Consider the following 18,430-nt stretch of genomic DNA (forward strand, 5'->3'; position numbering starts at 1 on the left):
CTTCTGCTGGGGCCAACCTGAGGCGTCCCTTTTTTTTCCTTCTTTTTTCTCTCTTAATAACCTGGAGCAAATGTGATGGCTGCGGAGGGGAGGAGGGGGGCAGCAAAGCAATAGAGCGGTTCAATTAATTGCCTGGAATGACCAAGTGATACAATGAATCTCGGGAGAGGCGATGAACAATCGAACGAGGGCATCCAGCTAGGTACTCCAAGACCTTTTCGGGGAGTGCCTCAGGTAGGTAGGTAATGGAAGAGATTTCATCAAAGGAGAAGGAAGCAAAAGTGGCATTCCATAAGAACCAAAGGCGAGTGTCATAACTGCAAGGGCGAAGAAGCACCGCCGCTTGTAGGCACGAGGCTCGAATGAGAGAGGTAAAGGGAGACAGAGAGTGTGTACGGATATACACGTACGAGTACTTTACTTTGGGACAAAGAACATACTTGGATCGAAGTATCTTCTCTGGAAGCTTCAGGTACCTACTCCGTAATGGTCCCATGGCAGCGGCGGTCGCAGGTGTCAGTTGAGCCTGCCCGATTCCACGTCCTTGTCAATGTCAAGTGACTGTCACTGGATGTCAAGGTCAATGTGTCATCAGTTGAGCCTGCCCGATTCCACGTCCTTGTCAATGTCAAGTGACTGTCACTGGATGTCAAGGTCAATGTGTCAGTGCTGTTCAACCAACAGCAGCAGCTTCTGCTTTCTTTTCTCAATCGATCCTGGAGCCCTGCCAGAAACAACACATATGTATGTACTACGGTAGGCACACGCACTCGCACTCGCCCCAAGCTGCATTTTGTTTCTGGGTGAGGTACATAGCCTTACGGTCGGGATTCCGAAGTATTTTCCAGTACCTTACTGTGTGGTACTGATACCTCAGAGACATCCTCTCGGAACATGTATCTGGAATACCACTTCGACTAGAGAGGCACAGGCAAGAAGCTAAGGTGCTTGGAGATACTTGCCTTACCTAAGATGATATACCTCGGGCTCAACCCTTCCCCTACCTAGATACCCAAAAAAAAAGGCACTGGCACCATTTTGAATCTGCACCTCACGCTGCGCGCGGCGTACCTTACCTTGCTTGCACCACTCACTCACTTATGGCAATGGATCACAAAGTAGCAGCAGATGTACCTCAAGTACGAAGTAAGAAGTATCTACTGTGTGTATGTAAAGTGGTGGTAGAAAAAAAAGGAGCAGGGCGACCACCACCCACCTTGCCCGCCTGCTTGGTCTTGCCTTTCCTTGCGTTAGCGTAGTCGCCGGCATTCGAGCCACTCATCCCTCCACCTTCGTTCAATCAATTCAATTTAGTGGAGGGTGGGTGGATGGATGTACGTCTGTCCAGGTCCGGGTCCAGGTCCAGGTTCAGGCCCAGGGCACCCCCATCTCATCCCATCCCATCCCACACCATCCCATCTCGTGGTCCATCGCCGCGCAAGTCACTCCCTCTCACTCACACACCCACACTACACACCACACTCTCTCACTCGCGAACTGCATTTCCGGGCTTTCTTTACCATCCCAGCAAGAGGCGCCTTACGTACCTTGCTACCAACAGAGCTTCTTTGCCCTTTTCCCTCCTCTCAACTTCTCGCTTCATCTTGTCACTCTTTTCCAAGGCCACGAGGTAGAATTGAGATCAAACTCTCCATCTGTCTGTACCACTCACTACCTACCTACTTACCTTACTCCGTACACTTTGGCCCGCCTCAACCGTCCAGTCCCTCCTCTTCAGACTTCAAACTCAACCCTCGCCTCATCCATCTCCGCCCTGGAATGCTATCCTCTGCCCCTCTCGCCATTCTTGTACGAATACACGACTGAGCGTACGACGAAAGCCTTGACTCTTGAGCCTTCTTCCCGGTCCCGATCCCGCCGTCATCGCTTGGCCTTCCCGGTTCTTCTTTTTCGCTTCTCGTTGTCCAGAGCCTAACCCTTTTACTCATAATCCTAATATTATCCCACTTCACACTATAATCTATACCTTACCCTGTCTGGCCTTACCTTGCCTCCGACATCCCTCCTTGCTCACCCGCTCGCCCTTTTTCACCATTGCGACAACCCCGGATCTATTCTTGCTCGCTCCTGTCTCTCTTAACCCCCCTCTCTCACCTTCCAGGGGCTGTCCTGCCTGTCATGCCAATCTGCGACTGCTGAACACGTCCTTTTTCTCCCATTAGACGCGGCTGTTTGTTGCAACATCTCGACTCTTTGCCAATCTCATCCAACCAGAGCCAGCCATTCGCACACCCAACACTTCGTACAACAAGCACCACCACCACCACCAACACTTGTGAGACCAGCAGTGACAGTTGTGGTCTCCCACACCGCGCCCGTGTCGCACAACGTCGCACGTTATATCTCCGACTCTGCTATTCGACCTCCCGCATCGCACGACTCCGACCGAACCACCAGACCCGTACTGTCGAGCGGCTGTGGCAGTTGTCGCACGCCAATGGTCTCTGCCGCTCGTCTATAGCCTCGCCAGACACAGCTTCTTCTGTACGCCATGGCTACATCAACGGGCTTCCCACGCATGTCCTTCGGGGCCAACAACAACCTCGACTTGAGCTTGGACCTGCCAATTGTTCTCTTCCCCCCGTCAGACGACCTGCCTTCTCCCATTTATGAGAGTGATGATGAGGATGCTCAGCGAACACCGACCACGGCTACCGTGCCCCAGATCCCAGACCGCAGCACACGCCGAACAAATAACGAGTCACCGACACTGGGCAGCCCCAAGGTCCCTCGCCATCCCATCCCCTCAATGCAGGCCGCTTTCGCCGAGTCATTTCTCGAAGTCGCCGATGGCAATCCTACCCAGAAACCGAAACTCAAAACTGCTGATGCAAAGATTCGTCGCGAGGAGCTCATTAGCCAGGAACGCGAAGATGACCTACCCGATATGCTCTGGCGATTTCGCCCCGGCCAGCAGCAGCACGAGCTCCAGAAGCTCATGGCGCAGATATCATTTGGCGTTTACTTGCTACTTCACGGCATGGCCAACAGCGCCGCCCAGGTCGTCAGTATCCTGCAGGGTCACATCGACGAGGTGGACGAGTTTCTCGAGGTGGTCATGGAGGACTTTGAGCAGGCGACCAACGATTTGAAGGAGAGAATCGACTACCTTCGCTTGCCCATGGAGAACCTCGAAGTATTTGAGAAACTGCTAGAGGACCGCAATTTCCGCCTCGAGATCGTCCAGGGCAACGAAAAGATTGAGCATATCGTAGCTCGCACTAACATCCAGCTTGAACAGTACGACAAAGATGTGCAGCATGGCCTCGCCGCAACAAAGGAGTTTGCTGTTTATCTGGCTCACCAGAATGCAGGCAGTTGGCGTCAAGATCGTCCAGACGTGGTTGACATCTATGCCGCAATGAAGGGCAATACTGAGGGCTGGTACAACGCATTTGTAGAGTTACAAGCTCAAGGCAAGGAGTTGAATACCTTGGTCGTCAAGCTGGGGAAGATGGTGGCTGAAATGAGCAAGAAAGCCGGCGAAGTGAGTCGAAGAACTTGGGTAAGTCGGACCAACCGCTCTGTGGTCTGTCCAGAACTAACCGCTCTGCAGGCCAGCATTCCGCCGTTCAGCCTACCGCTGCAAGGCGCCCGAGTCGACGATGCCCCGTCGAATTCACCACCAGCTTCACCTCCCAGAGACCCGAGGCGCTCTACGCTGCGCGCGAATAGTGTGAGCGGCTCTGTCTCTACTGGGGAGAGGTCAAGTTCCAATTTGGCCTACTTTGACATCCCAATGCAGATACCATCGCCAGTAGCTTCCCCTGATCAGCGATCGGTCAAAACCCATAGAACATCGCACTCAAACAACACCATGCAGTCTTTCCACACCTCTCACTCTCACAACACGATTCATTCACAAACGACCACTAAATCTCATAAAACCACACACTCTCACAACACCAACCACTCCCACGAGACGGCTCGCACAAGCCATACTACTCGCACCAACCAGAGCTCGCATTCTATCGCGCCGAAGCTCACTCTGGAGACTCCCGACGGGCCAATAACTGAGCCCGTCAGCGCTGAGGAGGAGGTGGAGGTGACACTGGACGACGGACCGCTATACATACTCCAACCAAGGACCTACACCCCACAGCCACCAGAGGAACGCATGCCTTCACCCGCCCCGACCGAACCATCAAGCAAATACCAGCCCCAGCGCGAGGCGCCTCTCCCAACGAAGAAGACATCGCTTCGCCAGAGAGTTTCTTTGAAGACGACCCCTCCAGAGTCAATCCAAATTCCGCCCCCATCATCAGACCTTCATCACACTGCGCGAGAGTCTCCTCGGGAGCGTCAGGCCCCGGATTCCGCCTACGGTTCTGACTATGACCAGCGGCAGCGATACCATGCAGCGAACGAGCTCTCTCCACCTGTACAGCAGCCGCCTGTGCTACCGTCTCCGAGGTCGGAACACCAATATTACCGCCCGGTGCAAGCGAGTCCACACTCTCCACTACAGCAAAGGCCGCTCACTGCTGGTGCGCAGCCCAGATCTCCTTATGGTCACCAGTCTGGGTACTATCCCACTCATCAGAGGAACGCACCATCCCGTCTGGGAGGCGCAAGCATGTTGAGCAACGTCACGACCATGACATACGACTCGCAGATGACAGCGAGCGGAGAAAAGCGACTGAAGAAGAAACGCAGCGCTTTTGGCTGGCTGAAGAAGGCATTCTCGCTTGACGAAGAGGAACAACGAGCATACGAAGCACGGAGGCAGCAGCAAACGCCCAATATGTATTACGACGGCAGAAGCCCCAAGTTTTTAGACGGCAAGAGAGTGGCGCCGCCACGGACGGCAGACAGCGTCTATCGCCAAGGAGGCAGCGTCTATCGACAACAATAAGTCGGCCGTGTCATAGCAGGTTGTCATGGGCCGTAACCCCCACATGTGGCTCGTCGTCTGTAAGACTGGGAATCATGCCGAGTATGGACCACTCTTCGAATTCGCCATTTTGCGACTTGCGCCCGGTATTGGACAGAAGAAGTGCGATATTGATACCCCTCGGGCGATCATTTCTTGATATTACATCATTGTAATCATGCCACTCAACAAAAACCGTTGAACATGCTTCGCGATGTACATTTTGGCTTACGGGGTTTCCGCGAGCACATAACCATCTACTCGTTATTTCATGTTATTTGAAACAGATACTCGCAAGCTTGCGAAGGAAGAAAATTAGCATTAGTGCCCTGCCAGGCGTCGAGGCGTTTTAGTCATTAATGTAGCGACTTACCGTTTTTTCGGTGCATTTACAAGTCAGTCTTATACATATACGCCCGATGGAGGGCAGTAATATACGATTCTACGAGGATCCAAGACGAAATAGCGGGCCAAACCTCAACCCAACTCTAAATGAAAGCATCACCCCGCAATGTAGTGAACATATGTCATGCCTACGTTTGCTCCGGTCTACGCCCTTATGTACGCCCTACGCTGTAAGGCTAATATTCTTGTACGATTGGCCAAGTGCTTTCTAGGTCGGTTTGCCGTGTAGAGAGCTCCGATCAATCCGCAGATCCTAGACTGCTCGTTTTCGTTAACTCTGTACGCCGGTTTTCTGTACAGCCAAGACCAGTCGGTATCCGCTTCATAAATTGTATCAAGTAGTATAAGAAGCCACCGCAAGGTCCTGTCAGACTTAAGGGTATGCCAACTCTGATTTTTTATGTGTCTCTTGAATTACTATTTCACCTTTCCTCAATATTCATCACCCTCCTCCCCGCTTTATACCTCTACAAGCAACGGAGAAGAGGAAGGGTTCGGTAGACCTCCCGCCCGCCATGACATCGCCAGCGTCCAAGACGTGGCTCATCACGGGCTGCACGAGCGGTTTCGGCGAGGCCCTCGTGCGGAAGCTGATGGCGGAAGGAGATAATGTTATCGCCACGGGGCGTGGCGGGGCGGAGGCCAGGCTTGCGCATCTGCGAGACTCGACGACAGCGGCGCGGTTTCGGATCATGGAGCTCGATGTCGGAGCGGCGTCTGAGGCGGAAATACGGACCAAGGCGGCTGAGGCGTGGGGGTACTTTGAGGGCGGGGTTGATGTTGTTGTGAATAATGCTGGGTATATCGTCTCTGGGCTTGTCGAGGAATTGACGTGAGTTCTCTCTGGGGCCTCTCTTTTCCATGTCCTCCTTTTGTCCTCTTTTCCGTGCCCCCTCCTTTTCCACCCCCTCCGGAGTATCCACTGACATGGACGAAACGAGGAAAGACAAGAGGAGATGGAAGCGAGCTTTAGAACAAACTTCCACGGTCCGCTGAATGTTACGCGTGCGTTTCTGCCGATGATGAGGGAGAGGGGGACGGGGACGCTGGTGTATGTCAGTTCGCAGGCGGCGTGGCACGTTGAAGTTGGTGCCGGGGCGTATAGTGCGAGTAAATTCGCGCTCGAAGGTTTGTGTGTTTTGTGTTTTCTTTAGCCAACTCCATCACTTACACCTTGTACACCCTAAACATCAGTCTTGTTTTTCTGGAGCTTGGTGTCGTCTATGGTGTCCTCTCATCCAACCCCCCAACCCTGAACAAGAAAGAAAGAGAGGAAGAGAAAAAGCTAACCCTGCAACTTTGAACCCTCCCAAAGGCGCCGTCGAGACACTCTCCAAGGAACTATCCATCCTCGCTCCGAATATAAAAGTCATCATCATCGAGCCGGGCTTCTTCCGCACAAAAGTCTTTGACAACATCTCCAATGTGCCCGCCCGTATCCCCGAGTTTGCAGAGTTCAACGCCGCGATCAGGGCGGGCGCCGAGGCGCTTCCGGGGACGGAGCCGGGGGACCCTGAGAAGGCTGTTGCGAGGATCGCGGAGCTGGTGCGCGGCGACGGAATGGTGAAGGAAGGGGACGGTGGTGGTAGAGAGGTGCCGTTGAGGGTCGCGTTGGGGAGCGATGGGTGGGAGAGGATTCGGGATAAGTGTGTGGGTGTTTTGGAGGGGTTGAGGGCTTGGGAGGATGTTGCCAGGAGTACGGATTTTTGAAGATATCACTAGTAGTCTGTTCTGTCAAGAGATTTCGGAGTTCACAAAAAAAAGTCTGTGAGGGGTAGACCAAGATTCCACCTGTAGGTTTCTATTCCTCTTGTCTATTCAAGCCCCGGGACAATGCAAAAGTGGTCACTCCCCGACGCCGTAGCTCTTTACTCTACTGAAGAAGAAGGGCTTATCGTTCTTCAACGCAAACTCGCCCAGGTCGTCCGTCAGCTTGTTGTAGCTGTAGAAGCCCTTCCACACGAGCTTGGTGTTTCGCGCGCCGCCCTTGCCGGCGTTGCGCATCTCTAGATACATCCTGTACGTGTACTTCGCCCCGACTCCCTCCGTCTCGACGGCCACGTCGCCCTCGACCTCCCCGAGCGGCCTGTCTGGATGATCGAGCGCCGAGGACAGCCGCCACCGCCCGCGGAGGCCGTGCTGCATGACGACGGACGGCAGGTGCGCCGTGCCGCCGCCGCTACTGCGCCGATGGAGCTCAAGCAGGTCCTTTGTCATGTAGTGCACGACGTGGGCGGGTTCGTCGGTGGTGAGCAGGCTGATGGCGGTGCCGTCGCGGAAGAAGCGGAGGTAGCGGTAGTAGGTCACGATGTGGACGGGGCTGTTCCAGGTGATTTGGTTGGCGTTGGCCTGGCCCGGTCGGATGTAGTTCACGGTGCTGATGTAGCACCCGTTGAAGCGGATCCGCGGCCTGTGCCGGAACATTCTCCGCCAGGACGAATCGTAGAGTTCTGGTAGGAGGGTGAGGGTTGTGGTCTCGCCCTCTTCCTTGCGGCGCCGCGCGAGCTCCTCCATGGTCACGTAGTCGAGGTCGCCGCTGTTGTCTTCCTCTTCCTCCAGCGGTTCCCAGGAGACGCCGCGTTGCCAGTGGTAGTGCATGCCCGCGAAGCCGAATTCCGGGCCGAGGGCGACGCGGCGCCAGATCTGCTGCTCCGTGGCGACGACGTAGGCGAAGCGTTTGCATATGAGGGACAGCCGCACAAAGTCGCCGACGTCGAGGACGGCCACGTCTTTGAAGATGTGGACGAGGATCTCCTCGGGCATGACGGCAATGGGGCAGGGCGGCGCCGGGTCGCCTTCTACCGGCGGGGGCGCTGCTGATACGGCGAGACCTGAGAAGCCGGCAATCAATTCGCTCATTGTCTGCGTCTCAACGGGCTTGTTTGCTGCGCTTGTGGCGGCGGTCGCAGGACCTGATGCTGAGGGCTGCGGCGCTTTCGCGGCACCGGCGGGGAAGTGCTTCTTCCGGTATGCCAGGTCGACTCTATTATCCATCTACAGCGAAAGCTTCAGCATGATGCCAGTGGAAGAGTGCAGAATGGCAAAGCCTTGGTTGCTCACCCTGAATGCTTTCCGGTACAACTTGAGACTGTCCCCTAAGCTGCCGATCGCCTCCTTTTCGACAGCTTCTTCAAAGTGATCCAGGGCGGATACCAGTTCTCTGGCCTTATTGGGATCAGACTGGCCATCCAGTGTCGGACCGGACGCGGGCGGTGCTGGTTCATCGAAAACGAGAGATTGTGCGTATTCCTCATCCTCGTCTATTTGAGACCTCTTGGTGACTACGCTTTTGGGAATCTCTGCAGGTACCGATTGCTTGGATGACGAAGATGCCTCCCTTTTCGAATGAGGCGCCCGGGCTTCTGGTACTACCTTTTTGTGCTTCAGCTCAGTCTGCCATTGTTGCCGGAAAGACTCCAGCTCAGAATCGAGCTGTGGGGGTTGGTCTGCCATGACTGATAGCTATGATGCTCAAACGTTATGAGCCGGTGAAGCTGGGGAAGTGCTATGACAGTGACATTGATTATTTATTTAAAAGTCGAGGTGGGTGATGGCGTTGTTTGGCGGGTTTGAAATTTCGTATATTTCTTAGAACCGAAGCTGCGACATGAGATGTAGTTAAAGTCGACCACTCATCATCGACAATGATGCTGTAAGCAGGCACGGAAAGCACGCCGAACTGGAGTCAGACGGCGTGTGAGGTGCCACATGAGGTCCACCGTGCCTGGTGCTTATCGGTGACATTTTGTGGCGCACCGATGTATCCACCAGAGTTCCAGCCAATTGGGTCAGAGGATCGGTCCGTGACATCACCTTAAACGGTTTGGGCTCGGCTCGGCCAGCAAGGTGCCCCGGCGCCACCCATTTCATTATCTCCGGCAAATTTTTGGGGGAAGAAATGGAAGGGACCAGAGTCGGAGCGCGCACCCGATTTCGCAGTCATGACGAGGCGACTCTCCCGGTCTAGTGAACGGGGTAAGGCTAATTAATTCTCACCCTGCCTCTTTTTCCCACTTCGTGAAAGCTTGTATCCTTTTCCTCACCCCCTCATCCGTCGAACCGCTCGCCATTTTCCACTTTGGCCAGCTTCTTACTGCACCACATTTCTGCCGAACGGATGGCCGCAGCATCTCTCCCAAGCTCCGACTTCCCCGACGATGCAAGCTGGTCCGCAATGACTACCATCCACCAGGCCACCCGAGGCCAGGACCACGACAGATTTGATCCCGATGACTCTTTCCCGATGGCGCGAATAGCTCAGCCCCCGACCAACGGCAACGGAGGAAGCGACGATGATATTACGGCGCCGCAAAAGATGATCTCGGCCATGTCGGGTAGTCTTTTGACATCGCTGCTCGGTAAGCTAGCTAAAGCGCAAAACGGGATATGAGCTTCCCACATGCTGACACGCATCTGCAGTGACGCCCCTTGACGTTGTCCGAATCCGATGGCAGTCGCAAAATGTCACCCCGCCGACGGTAGACTTTTCACGGCTGGCTATGACCACCGACACCCTCAAGACTTTCAACACATCGAACCTCGGAGTCACAGCATGCTGCCGGGAGGTATTCTTCATGAACAACAACTCTGAACTATGTCTCGCGATGCCGAGAGCGGCAGAAGGCGCGGGAGCTTCTGCTGCTGCTGCATGCTCTGTCGAGGAGGTTGAGCGCAAGACAATCAGCTCTACAATGGACGGTCTGAAGAAGATTGCGCGAAATGAAGGATTCACCAGCCTATGGAGGGGTTTATCTCCCACATTGCTAATGACGATCCCGGGCAACATCATCTACTTTACTGGCTACGACTGGATGAGATACAATAAAAAGAACCCAATCGCGCAGAGGCTCAATGACGATACCGCTCCGTTGGTCGCCGGTTCCGCAGCTCGCGTTCTGGCTGCAGCTGCCGTCAGCCCGATCGAGCTCTTCCGTACAAGAATGCAAGCGTCGACCGGCAACTCTACGACCGGCCATCTCGCAAACACGTTCCGCGACATCAAGGATATGGTCCACAGCAGCGGATATACTTCTCTATGGAGGGGCCTGACCTTGACATTGTGGAGGGATGTGCCCTTCTCAGGCCTGTACTGGTGGGGATACGAGACGATCCGGGGTAGATTGACGGATTTCCGAGAGACCCGCCGCGGCCGGACTTTGGATACTAGAGGATCGCGAACTCAGTCGCGACGCAGGTCCCAGAGCCACGAAAACCACACGGAAACCATGACGGACAGCTTCATTGCCGGCGCCGTCTCGGGCGGATTCGCATCGATAGTGACGATGCCGTTCGACGTGGGCAAGACAAGGACGCAAGTGTATCGCGAAGCGCCCCGTCAAGCGGGCGAAGCCAACGCGGCCAAGGCCGCTGCGGCCGAACAGGGCTCCATGGTACGCCTGCTTTGGCACATCTTCACGACGGAGGGCATCGGCGGTCTGTGGAAAGGATGGATTCCCAGAACGCTCAAGGTGGCTCCGGCGTGCGCCATCATGATCAGCAGTTACGAAGTCGGAAAGCGGGTATTCAGGGGCGTGAACGAGAAGTCTAGGAGGGACGCGGACTAATATTGGAGCATCATCACTACTCATTCCATTTCCAGCATTATTGGGCGTTCAGCGGGCTGCTATCTATTGACGACGGGAAGGAAAAGAACCCGGGCCTGGAGTTTGCATGCCGAGCGGCATACGTCGCGGTTGGTTTAGACATCGGGGAAAACCAAAAATCGTGTAATTCTAGTTAAGTGTAATGATACCTCGTCCACAAAGTGGTTTTACTTTCATGACATACTTCAGTCATGGCTGATCCCAGCCTTGTGGTGAAAGGACGCATTGTCCAATAATGGACTTGTATTAACTTTGAGGTGAGATAAGGTAAGGTAAGGTACCCAGGGTAAGCCGGAGATCTTGATGAAGTCACCACTTCGTCCCAAATAGCCGACGGGAGCTCTCAGGGGCAATTGGGACCGCTAAGCAGCTAGGGCCGCTGCAGGGCGGCAGCTCCCAGGCAGCTCCCCGCCCCCTACCAGCCACTAAAAGCCTCCAGGACGCGCCAGAACAGCGGGTCAATCAACTCGCGTTAATGACTTTTTCCAATTCGTAGCGCGTCACCACGCGACGTTCCGCAAACCGGGTGTTCGAGCTTTAAGGCCAATGGAGGGCTAAGGGAAATCTCATTCTTGACTACACTCCATACTCCGTCTCTCTTCTTCCCCCACTCCAAACCTCCTTCTTAGCCCATTGTATTACACCTCTTTAACGTGAATAAGACCGAGCCAAATCTGAATTCTGGATCAGCTTTATGACGAACTGAAAGTTCTTGTCAGGTCCGACTCTCCATCACAATTAGTCCTCTACGCATCTCCAGGTTAGCAACCTACGCCGTCCTACGTCCGCGGCCAGGTCAACGGCCTGCCAACGTCATCGTCTCCCTCTCGTACAGCCTTCCCTCTCCACACGCCAACATGTCCACACTCAAGCGCAAGGCCGGCACGCTGTCCGCCTCCGACAGTAAGAAGCCCAAGCAAGATGGGAGCATCATGTCCTTCTTTGGGGCCCCGAAGCCGGCGGCCGGCAACAAGGGGGCTGGTTCCACCGCAGCAGGTGCCGCCGGTGCTGCGGCCGCTCCTGAGGCGCCTGCGGTCAAGTTTGACAAGGCCAAGTGGGTTGCCGGACTGACGGCCGAGCAGAAGGAGCTGCTGCAGCTCGAAATCAGCTCGCTGCACGAGAGCTGGCTCGCCCTTCTCAAGGACGAGGTCACCAGCAAGGAGTTTCTGGACCTCAAGCGCTTCCTCAACAGGGAGTCGGATGCCGGGAAGAAGTGGTTCCCCCCAAAGGAGGATGTGTACTCTTGGTATGTCCCAACTCTGATTCCCGCATTGTGAATCCTTGGCAAAGGTCATCCTTTTCTAACCGTAAGCTTTTACCAGGTCCCGTCACACCCCTTTCAACACAGTCAAGGTCGTCATCCTCGGCCAAGACCCCTACCACAACGTAAACCAGGCCCACGGTCTCGCCTTCTCCGTCCGCCCGCCCACCCCGGCGCCCCCCTCTCTCAAGAACATGTACATCGCCCTGAAGAAGGACTATCCTTCCTTCTCCCCGCCCCCCAACAAGGGCGGCCTCCTGACCCCCTGGGCCGACCGCGGCGTCCTCCTCCTCAACACGTGCCTGACGGTGCGGGCCCACGAGGCGAACTCCCACGCCAACCGCGGCTGGGAGCGCTTCACGCAAAAGGTCATCGACCTCGTCGCCGCCAAGCGTTCGCGCGGCGTTGTCTTCATGGCGTGGGGCACGCCCGCGGGCAAGCGTGTCGTCAAGGTCGACGCCAAGAAGCACCTCGTCCTTAAGAGCGTGCACCCGAGCCCGCTCAGCGCGTCGAGGGGTTTTTTCGACTGCGGGCACTTCAAAAAGGCAAACGAGTGGCTCGTTACCCGGTACGGCGCTGGCGCCGAGATTGATTGGGACCTGAGCGGGACGACGAAGACGGTCGAGGCCAAGGCTGTTGCCCCGGCGGAGACCAAGGTCACCAAGTCGATCGACGTTGACGAAGATGAAGAGGCTGAGATGGCTATGGCTGCGGCTGCGGCTGAGGCTGAGAAGGAGAATGAGAAGGCCAAGGATTCGCCCAAGGATGATACCGAAGAAGAGGAGTAATGTGAAGAGGTTACGATGAAAAAGAAACGGCACGGGGATGACGGGCTACGTAACGGGCAAGGCGGGCGTTTGGTAAAATCACGGTTTGGAATGAAAACGAGCAAAACGCCGCTTGCCTTTCGAGCCTATCTTCTAGGAAAAGGGTTTGAACGATTTGACGACACTTTGTACACCAGGGCACTAGATGATACAGCCTGATACAGGTACATGAGGGACCCACGCTTTAGATGCGAACATGCTGGGTCAGATGATGGAATTAGCTACTCGGGACTTATTACTGCAACAGATCTTAATGCAGACGATGGAAATCACCGGAGCCTTTCTGAAGCGCAAATATGCTTTCTCCCAGATGCGTGAGAACATGAACGGTGCCTTTGAAAGACATCCGTTGAATAAATTGAAATCTAGGAGGCTCTCATGCTACCGACGAGCTTACAACAGAGCAAAGCACAAAAATATGCCAGAAACCATCAAAACACCTTGCACAGCATTTTTATACTCTAGAAAATAGTAAAGAAAATGTGTTTTGGTATAAAAACATGAGAACACGCCGAGAGAACATGTGTTTTTGTATAGAAACGTGAGAGCATAGCGAGGAAACATGCCTCGAAGTACGCAAAACATAGTAAAGAAACATGAGAACATATAACAAAACATAAAAATATATCGAAAAAACATCGAAACACCTAAGGAAACAGCCAACAAAGCATTGGAACACATTTCAAAAACGTGTTCTCGTACGGAAACATAGCTCATGGGAAGAAAACATGCCTCTAAGCAGGAAAACATGCAGTAAAGCAGATAAGCATTCTTGAAAGCATAAAAACACGCAAGAAAACAGCCAAGGAAACATGGAAACGTCCAAAGACAATAAGGCGACATGAGAGCATGCTAGCAATGCAGGAGGTGCAAATTACGCACTCTTGACTGTACGTTCAATTGTGGAACAGTCGATAATCCGATCAGATACCAGCACGTTCCTTCTTCACAAAGTACACAGTCCAATTCGACTATGTCTTGAACGAAAATCAACCCAACTGTAGTGAAGCACTACGACATGAGAGTATATGCTGCAGCATGGCCCTGTTTTGGCGCAATTGACAGTTAATGGTGGGTTCTTCATTACTGAAAGAAGTCACTGGAACACTCGAAATTGGTTCGAATCCAGGCTCAACGGCCCTCTCTGATGTAGCTTATATACGATATTTATATGTACAGTGAATTGCAAAAAGATATGTTCAAGAAAAAATGGTTCAGAGACCAGGAGTGGCAGCAAAGCACCGAACTCTGTGATAGCCCAAAGCCCCAAGCGTCGTCAAGCCTTCGATGGTCTTTCCCAGCCGTCAGAGTTCGATTTCCAAAGATTGGCCGTCCAACCCCCTTAAGCCAGAAGCTCGACAGCGTCGAAACTGACACCAGGGCTGAGGTACTTCTCGCCGGAGCTTCCGCTGATGATGTTGATGGTGAGGATCTGCCACTCGCTCGTGCTCTGGATCCATGCGGACTGCGGCACGGCGAAGGTGAGCTTGACGTTGTTGCCGCGATACGTGCCGACGGTCAGCGAGCGGGTGCTGGCCTGGTTGGTGGCCGCGGGGAGGGCCGAGGCCCACGAGTTAACGTTGATGGCCGGGCGGCCGCCGATGTAGCCCTCCGTGATGCCGATGCGGACAGTGTGGCCGGCGGCGAGCTGGGCGGTGGTGAGCTTGAAGTAGATGAGGTAGCCGCTGTTGACCTCCTTCCACATGTAACCGGGGAACCGGTTGGCGCTGTGGGTGCCGACGATGAAGTTGCCGGCGTTCCAGGTGGAGATGCGGGTGTCGGAGGGGTGCATGTAAGTGGGCTTCATGGGGGTGTCCTCAAAGTTCAAAAAGCCCTTGGGGGTTCCATCTATGCCAAAAGTCAGTTTTTGTGTTCTTCATGTCCTCAAAGATTGTATAGGAGATCAAACTGACCCCACTCGCCGATGCGCCAAATGACAGCATCATCCTGAGGATCAACACAGGTGATGGTGTTGACGGCAGTGCCGGCGCCAGCCTTGATGGTGACGGAGGAGGTGGCGACCTCGAGCTCGTCCTTGTAGACGGTCAGAGTGTAGGTGCCGGGGATGATCTTGGTGATGGACCAGGCGCCACCGGAGCCGGCGGTGCCCCAGTACTGGGCGGCGGAGTTGGACAGCCCGACGACGTATGTCTTGCCGGACTTCATGTTGGAGAGGCCGACACCGGAAGCGTAGCCGCGACCAGAGGCAGGCACCCAGCCATCGAGCTAGATTTGAGTTAGATTGGGTATGCTACGCGGTTGTTGGATAGGGGAGTTGCTGCTTACGCCGAGGTCATCGAACCAGGACCAGTCGGCCTTGCGGGCGAAGAGGTTGCTGTTGGGGTCCTCGCCGGCGGTGAAAGCCAGGACGGAGGGGCCTTGGAGACCGGTGCGCATGGGGTCCGTGTGGCCCATATTGTAGTAGTAGATGTCGTACAAGTCCTCGCCAGTCGGGTCGGCGCGACGGACGAGAGAGCGGAAGAAGGGACCGCCGCTCGCCTTTTCGTGGTTGCTTCTGATCATGAACAGACCGACGCCGGTCTTCTTGCGGCCGACGTAGTCGACTACTTGAGGTCAGTATTATTCCATAGAAGTCGAATAGGGGAAAGACGCATACAGTCCATAACTCTGCTGGTTGTTAGTCAAGTTTTTTGCGAAGAAGGGTGTTCTTGTAACGTACCGGCCGTAGTTGGAGCCTTGGTAGTGCTTGCTCTTGGTCAAGCCGGCGCTATTGACGTTGATGTCCTGGGCCTCGATGATGGTGCTGCTGGCATCATAGAAGTCCTTTTTCGTAGTTTGTCAGCTGGCTATCATGGAACAACGATCGGTTGGAGAGCACATACACTCTCCGTAGAGTCGTGGGAGAAGATTCCACCCGGGATGCGGACGATGTAGCGCATAGCAGAGACCGAGTCGTCTGCCTTGTTCGTAAAGAGGTAGACATTGTTGTTTCCGTACCGGACAAAGATCCAGTGCTTGAGAGTCTGTAGATGTTTGTCAGGATACGATGCTTCGAGGTTATAGTGGGAAGGGCTCGAAAGGGGTATGAGGAGGAAAGACGTACGCCGTGGACGACCGAGACCTTAATGACGTTGCTGTAGCTCGTGATGCTGACCGTGCTAGTACCGAGTCCTTTCCTCATGTTAGTCCTGTTAATTCCTCTAGGACAAGGCGGCATTCGTAAACCTACCTGATTCGACGTGGGTGTTCTTGCCGCCCCAGCCATTATACTCGACGCCCTTGTAGTTGAGCGACGAGATATCACCGCAGCACTTGGTCACCTTGATGACGAGGTCAGAGCCGCTGTCAATGACATACTCGGAGCCATTGTCCGTCCAGCCAAAGGCCGCCAAGACGACCGCTGGCAGGAAGAACAGCGAGCACAGGAGTGAAAGGAACAACATGGTTGCTGTTGATCACCCCGAGTTACGGAAAACTCGCAGCAGCAGTGCGAGTCTTGGCAGCAAAAAAAAGGAGTGACAGAGGGAAACGGAGAGGACGGCAGATGCGTAGCTTCCTTTCCTCTTCCCTGAGAGGGCGGGAAATCTGGGAACCCATCACATTATATTGGCAAACCTCGAGCCCGCCCTGCCTGCCATCCTTCTCCTTTCTTTCCGCTCCGCTCCCAAGAACTGAAGCCCACACGGTAAACCAGCCCAAAAGGAACTTAGACGTTCCCGTCCTGGCCGACAAGACGTGATGCGGAACTGCCCTCCAGTCCTTGACAAACCTAAACCCCCCCTCTCAAGCAGCAAGCTTAATTACTTGAAGGAACCTCTATGGTGGGAATAGATTGGGGGTTGCGATGTAAGCGGAGGAGGGTGCGTGCTCAAGCTGGTCCCTCCCCCCATGCCGTCCATCCAGGACCATGGGCCCCTCGGCGCTCATGGCCCTACCGGGCGCTTCGTCCGTGATCCTTGGGTCCCACTCCTTATATCCGGGCATTGAACCCCCCGGCCGGACAGGAATCCTCCGGTTGGGAACTTGGGAAAGAGAAAAAAGGTTCTTCTTTTCTGCCCACCGTCCACGTAAGTCCCCTCCCACGTGCGCCATGCTTCTTGCTTGTCTGCCCCTTTTGCATCACCGGGCTGATAATTTGGTAGTTCGTTCGAAGGGGTTGAATCGTGGAACAATATTGGCCGGGGGATTCCACTGGGCAGCGGTTCACATGGCCCACGGGCTGGTGCCACTGCCACTGGTGGAAATGCGCGTAAAAGCACCGCTGAGGAAACCCCCCGCCATCGGAATAGTCGGTCCTCTCAGAACCCTTGTCCACGCGCTCAAGGTGACATCCGCGATATTGCTTTATTGGCATGGCCTTTTCTATAACCCGCACCGCAATCTTCTTTGGCTTCGCGCCTTTTTGCACCGCCTTACGACAGTCGTTGGCTCATGGGCACAACATACATGGGAGCTGGAACATGCCATTGACTGCATCGGGCTGCATGTTGCATTCACATGCCGATCCCAAAGGCTTGACTTGGAGCTGCCGGCTTTCTACCCTCGCTGACAGGCGCCCTCTCGCGGCATACGCCGTTGATCGCATTGGCAGTCAGCAGCCTGATTGACAGGGATGCTATACACGCTTGCTTCGCAATACCGCATTCAACCTCTTGCTGAAGTGCTGACACAACCCATCAGCTCCTATCCCCTACTAAAGGCAAGGAAAGGACGACCTGATTACCAAACATCGTACCCGTCTGATCAATAAGCAGTCGACACTGCTTGAGGGAGCCGGAGCTGCCCGCCAGAGAAATGCAAAGTCAGAAAATACCTTCAAGAGAGCACCGAAAACGAGAAGGGTTCCGTGTACGATACTGTAAGAGGAAAGTCCGGATCGGCGCAAGGATCTCGGTGGGCCTCCAACGACTCACGAGGAACACATGGTGACATGGTAAATGGTGCCCGCTCCGCTATCCTGCTTCCAAGTCCCGAAAGGAGAACCAAGAGATGGGCAGGTTATTGCGGCAATTCTTGTATGCTGCCCACAAAACCTCCATGGCTATTAAATGGGGTTTCGCTAGATCGGTTTTACCCAGTCTTTAAACTCGGTATAACAGATCACTCACTATTAACGTGCCCTTGACAAACTATAATAGACGGCTTTAGTTCTGGTGTGTCTGTGGCTACGTACTCAATGCAAACTGGTCCCTTTCAATTTTCGAGAGACTGACGCCAGCATACCTAAGGTAATGATAAGACGAACTTATGCACAGTTCTCAAGAAGATGTACTTGCACAGAAAAACCAATTGCGCCATACCAGTCTTGCCCTTACCAATCGATAGACAACCCTTCATAATTACCATGATGCACAACCTGCTGGGATAGGCAAGGCCTGTGTTTCAAAAGCAACCGCCCCCCCTCCCCCCCGGTCCTCAAAAGACGCTCTGGAGCGCCCGCTCCGCGAGCGCGGAACAAACCTATCTAAGTGTGTTAGAT

At 54.4% G+C, this 18,430-nt stretch overlaps 6 protein-coding genes across 6 annotated transcripts; 4 read left to right on the forward strand and 2 right to left on the reverse strand.

Moving 5' to 3' along the window:
* The first annotated feature begins 1,436 nt into the window (after positions 1-1,436).
* Positions 1,437-5,321, forward strand: HER10_EVM0004693 (uncharacterized protein). Its single transcript, XM_035474327.1, has 2 exons — positions 1,437-3,526; positions 3,578-5,321. The coding sequence occupies exons 1-2, from the start codon at positions 2,513-2,515 to the stop codon at positions 4,874-4,876; spliced, it is 2,313 nt and encodes a 770-aa protein (XP_035337144.1). The 5' UTR covers positions 1,437-2,512; the 3' UTR covers positions 4,877-5,321.
* Positions 5,322-5,814: 493 nt separating this feature from the next.
* Positions 5,815-7,009, forward strand: HER10_EVM0011584 (uncharacterized protein; the record flags this gene model as incomplete). The annotated part of the gene is made up of 3 exons (XM_035481012.1): positions 5,815-6,131; positions 6,246-6,427; positions 6,615-7,009. The coding sequence occupies 3 exons, from the start codon at positions 5,815-5,817 to the stop codon at positions 7,007-7,009; spliced, it is 894 nt and encodes a 297-aa protein (XP_035337723.1).
* Positions 7,010-7,100: 91 nt separating this feature from the next.
* Positions 7,101-8,936, reverse strand: HER10_EVM0013269 (F-box domain-containing protein). The gene is made up of 2 exons (XM_035482633.1): positions 8,360-8,936; positions 7,101-8,293 (listed from the first exon to the last, which is right to left on the reverse strand). The coding sequence occupies exons 1-2, from the start codon at positions 8,750-8,752 to the stop codon at positions 7,145-7,147; spliced, it is 1,542 nt and encodes a 513-aa protein (XP_035337858.1). The 5' UTR covers positions 8,753-8,936; the 3' UTR covers positions 7,101-7,144.
* Positions 8,937-9,254: 318 nt separating this feature from the next.
* HER10_EVM0000380 (uncharacterized protein) lies at positions 9,255-11,010 on the forward strand. Its single transcript, XM_035470165.1, has 2 exons — positions 9,255-9,657; positions 9,719-11,010. Exons 1-2 carry the CDS (start codon positions 9,417-9,419, stop codon positions 10,861-10,863), a joined length of 1,386 nt encoding a protein of 461 aa, XP_035336799.1. The 5' UTR covers positions 9,255-9,416; the 3' UTR covers positions 10,864-11,010.
* A 480-nt stretch (positions 11,011-11,490) lies between these two features.
* On the forward strand, positions 11,491-13,222 carry HER10_EVM0007489 (uracil-DNA glycosylase). Its single transcript, XM_035477044.1, has 2 exons — positions 11,491-12,148; positions 12,225-13,222. Exons 1-2 carry the CDS (start codon positions 11,760-11,762, stop codon positions 12,949-12,951), a joined length of 1,116 nt encoding a protein of 371 aa, XP_035337370.1. The 5' UTR covers positions 11,491-11,759; the 3' UTR covers positions 12,952-13,222.
* Positions 13,223-14,332: 1,110 nt separating this feature from the next.
* Positions 14,333-16,394, reverse strand: HER10_EVM0012316 (rhamnogalacturonan lyase; the record flags this gene model as incomplete). The annotated part of the gene is made up of 7 exons (XM_035481713.1): positions 14,333-14,864; positions 14,900-15,216; positions 15,277-15,484; positions 15,518-15,554; positions 15,618-15,774; positions 15,834-16,023; positions 16,159-16,394. 7 exons carry the CDS (start codon positions 16,392-16,394, stop codon positions 14,333-14,335), a joined length of 1,677 nt encoding a protein of 558 aa, XP_035337786.1.
* Between the last annotated feature and the right edge of the window lie 2,036 nt (positions 16,395-18,430).

The sequence above is a fragment of the Colletotrichum scovillei genome (assembly GCF_011075155.1).
Source record: "Colletotrichum scovillei strain TJNH1 chromosome Unknown Contig00002, whole genome shotgun sequence".
NCBI lineage: Eukaryota > Fungi > Ascomycota > Sordariomycetes > Glomerellales > Glomerellaceae > Colletotrichum > Colletotrichum scovillei.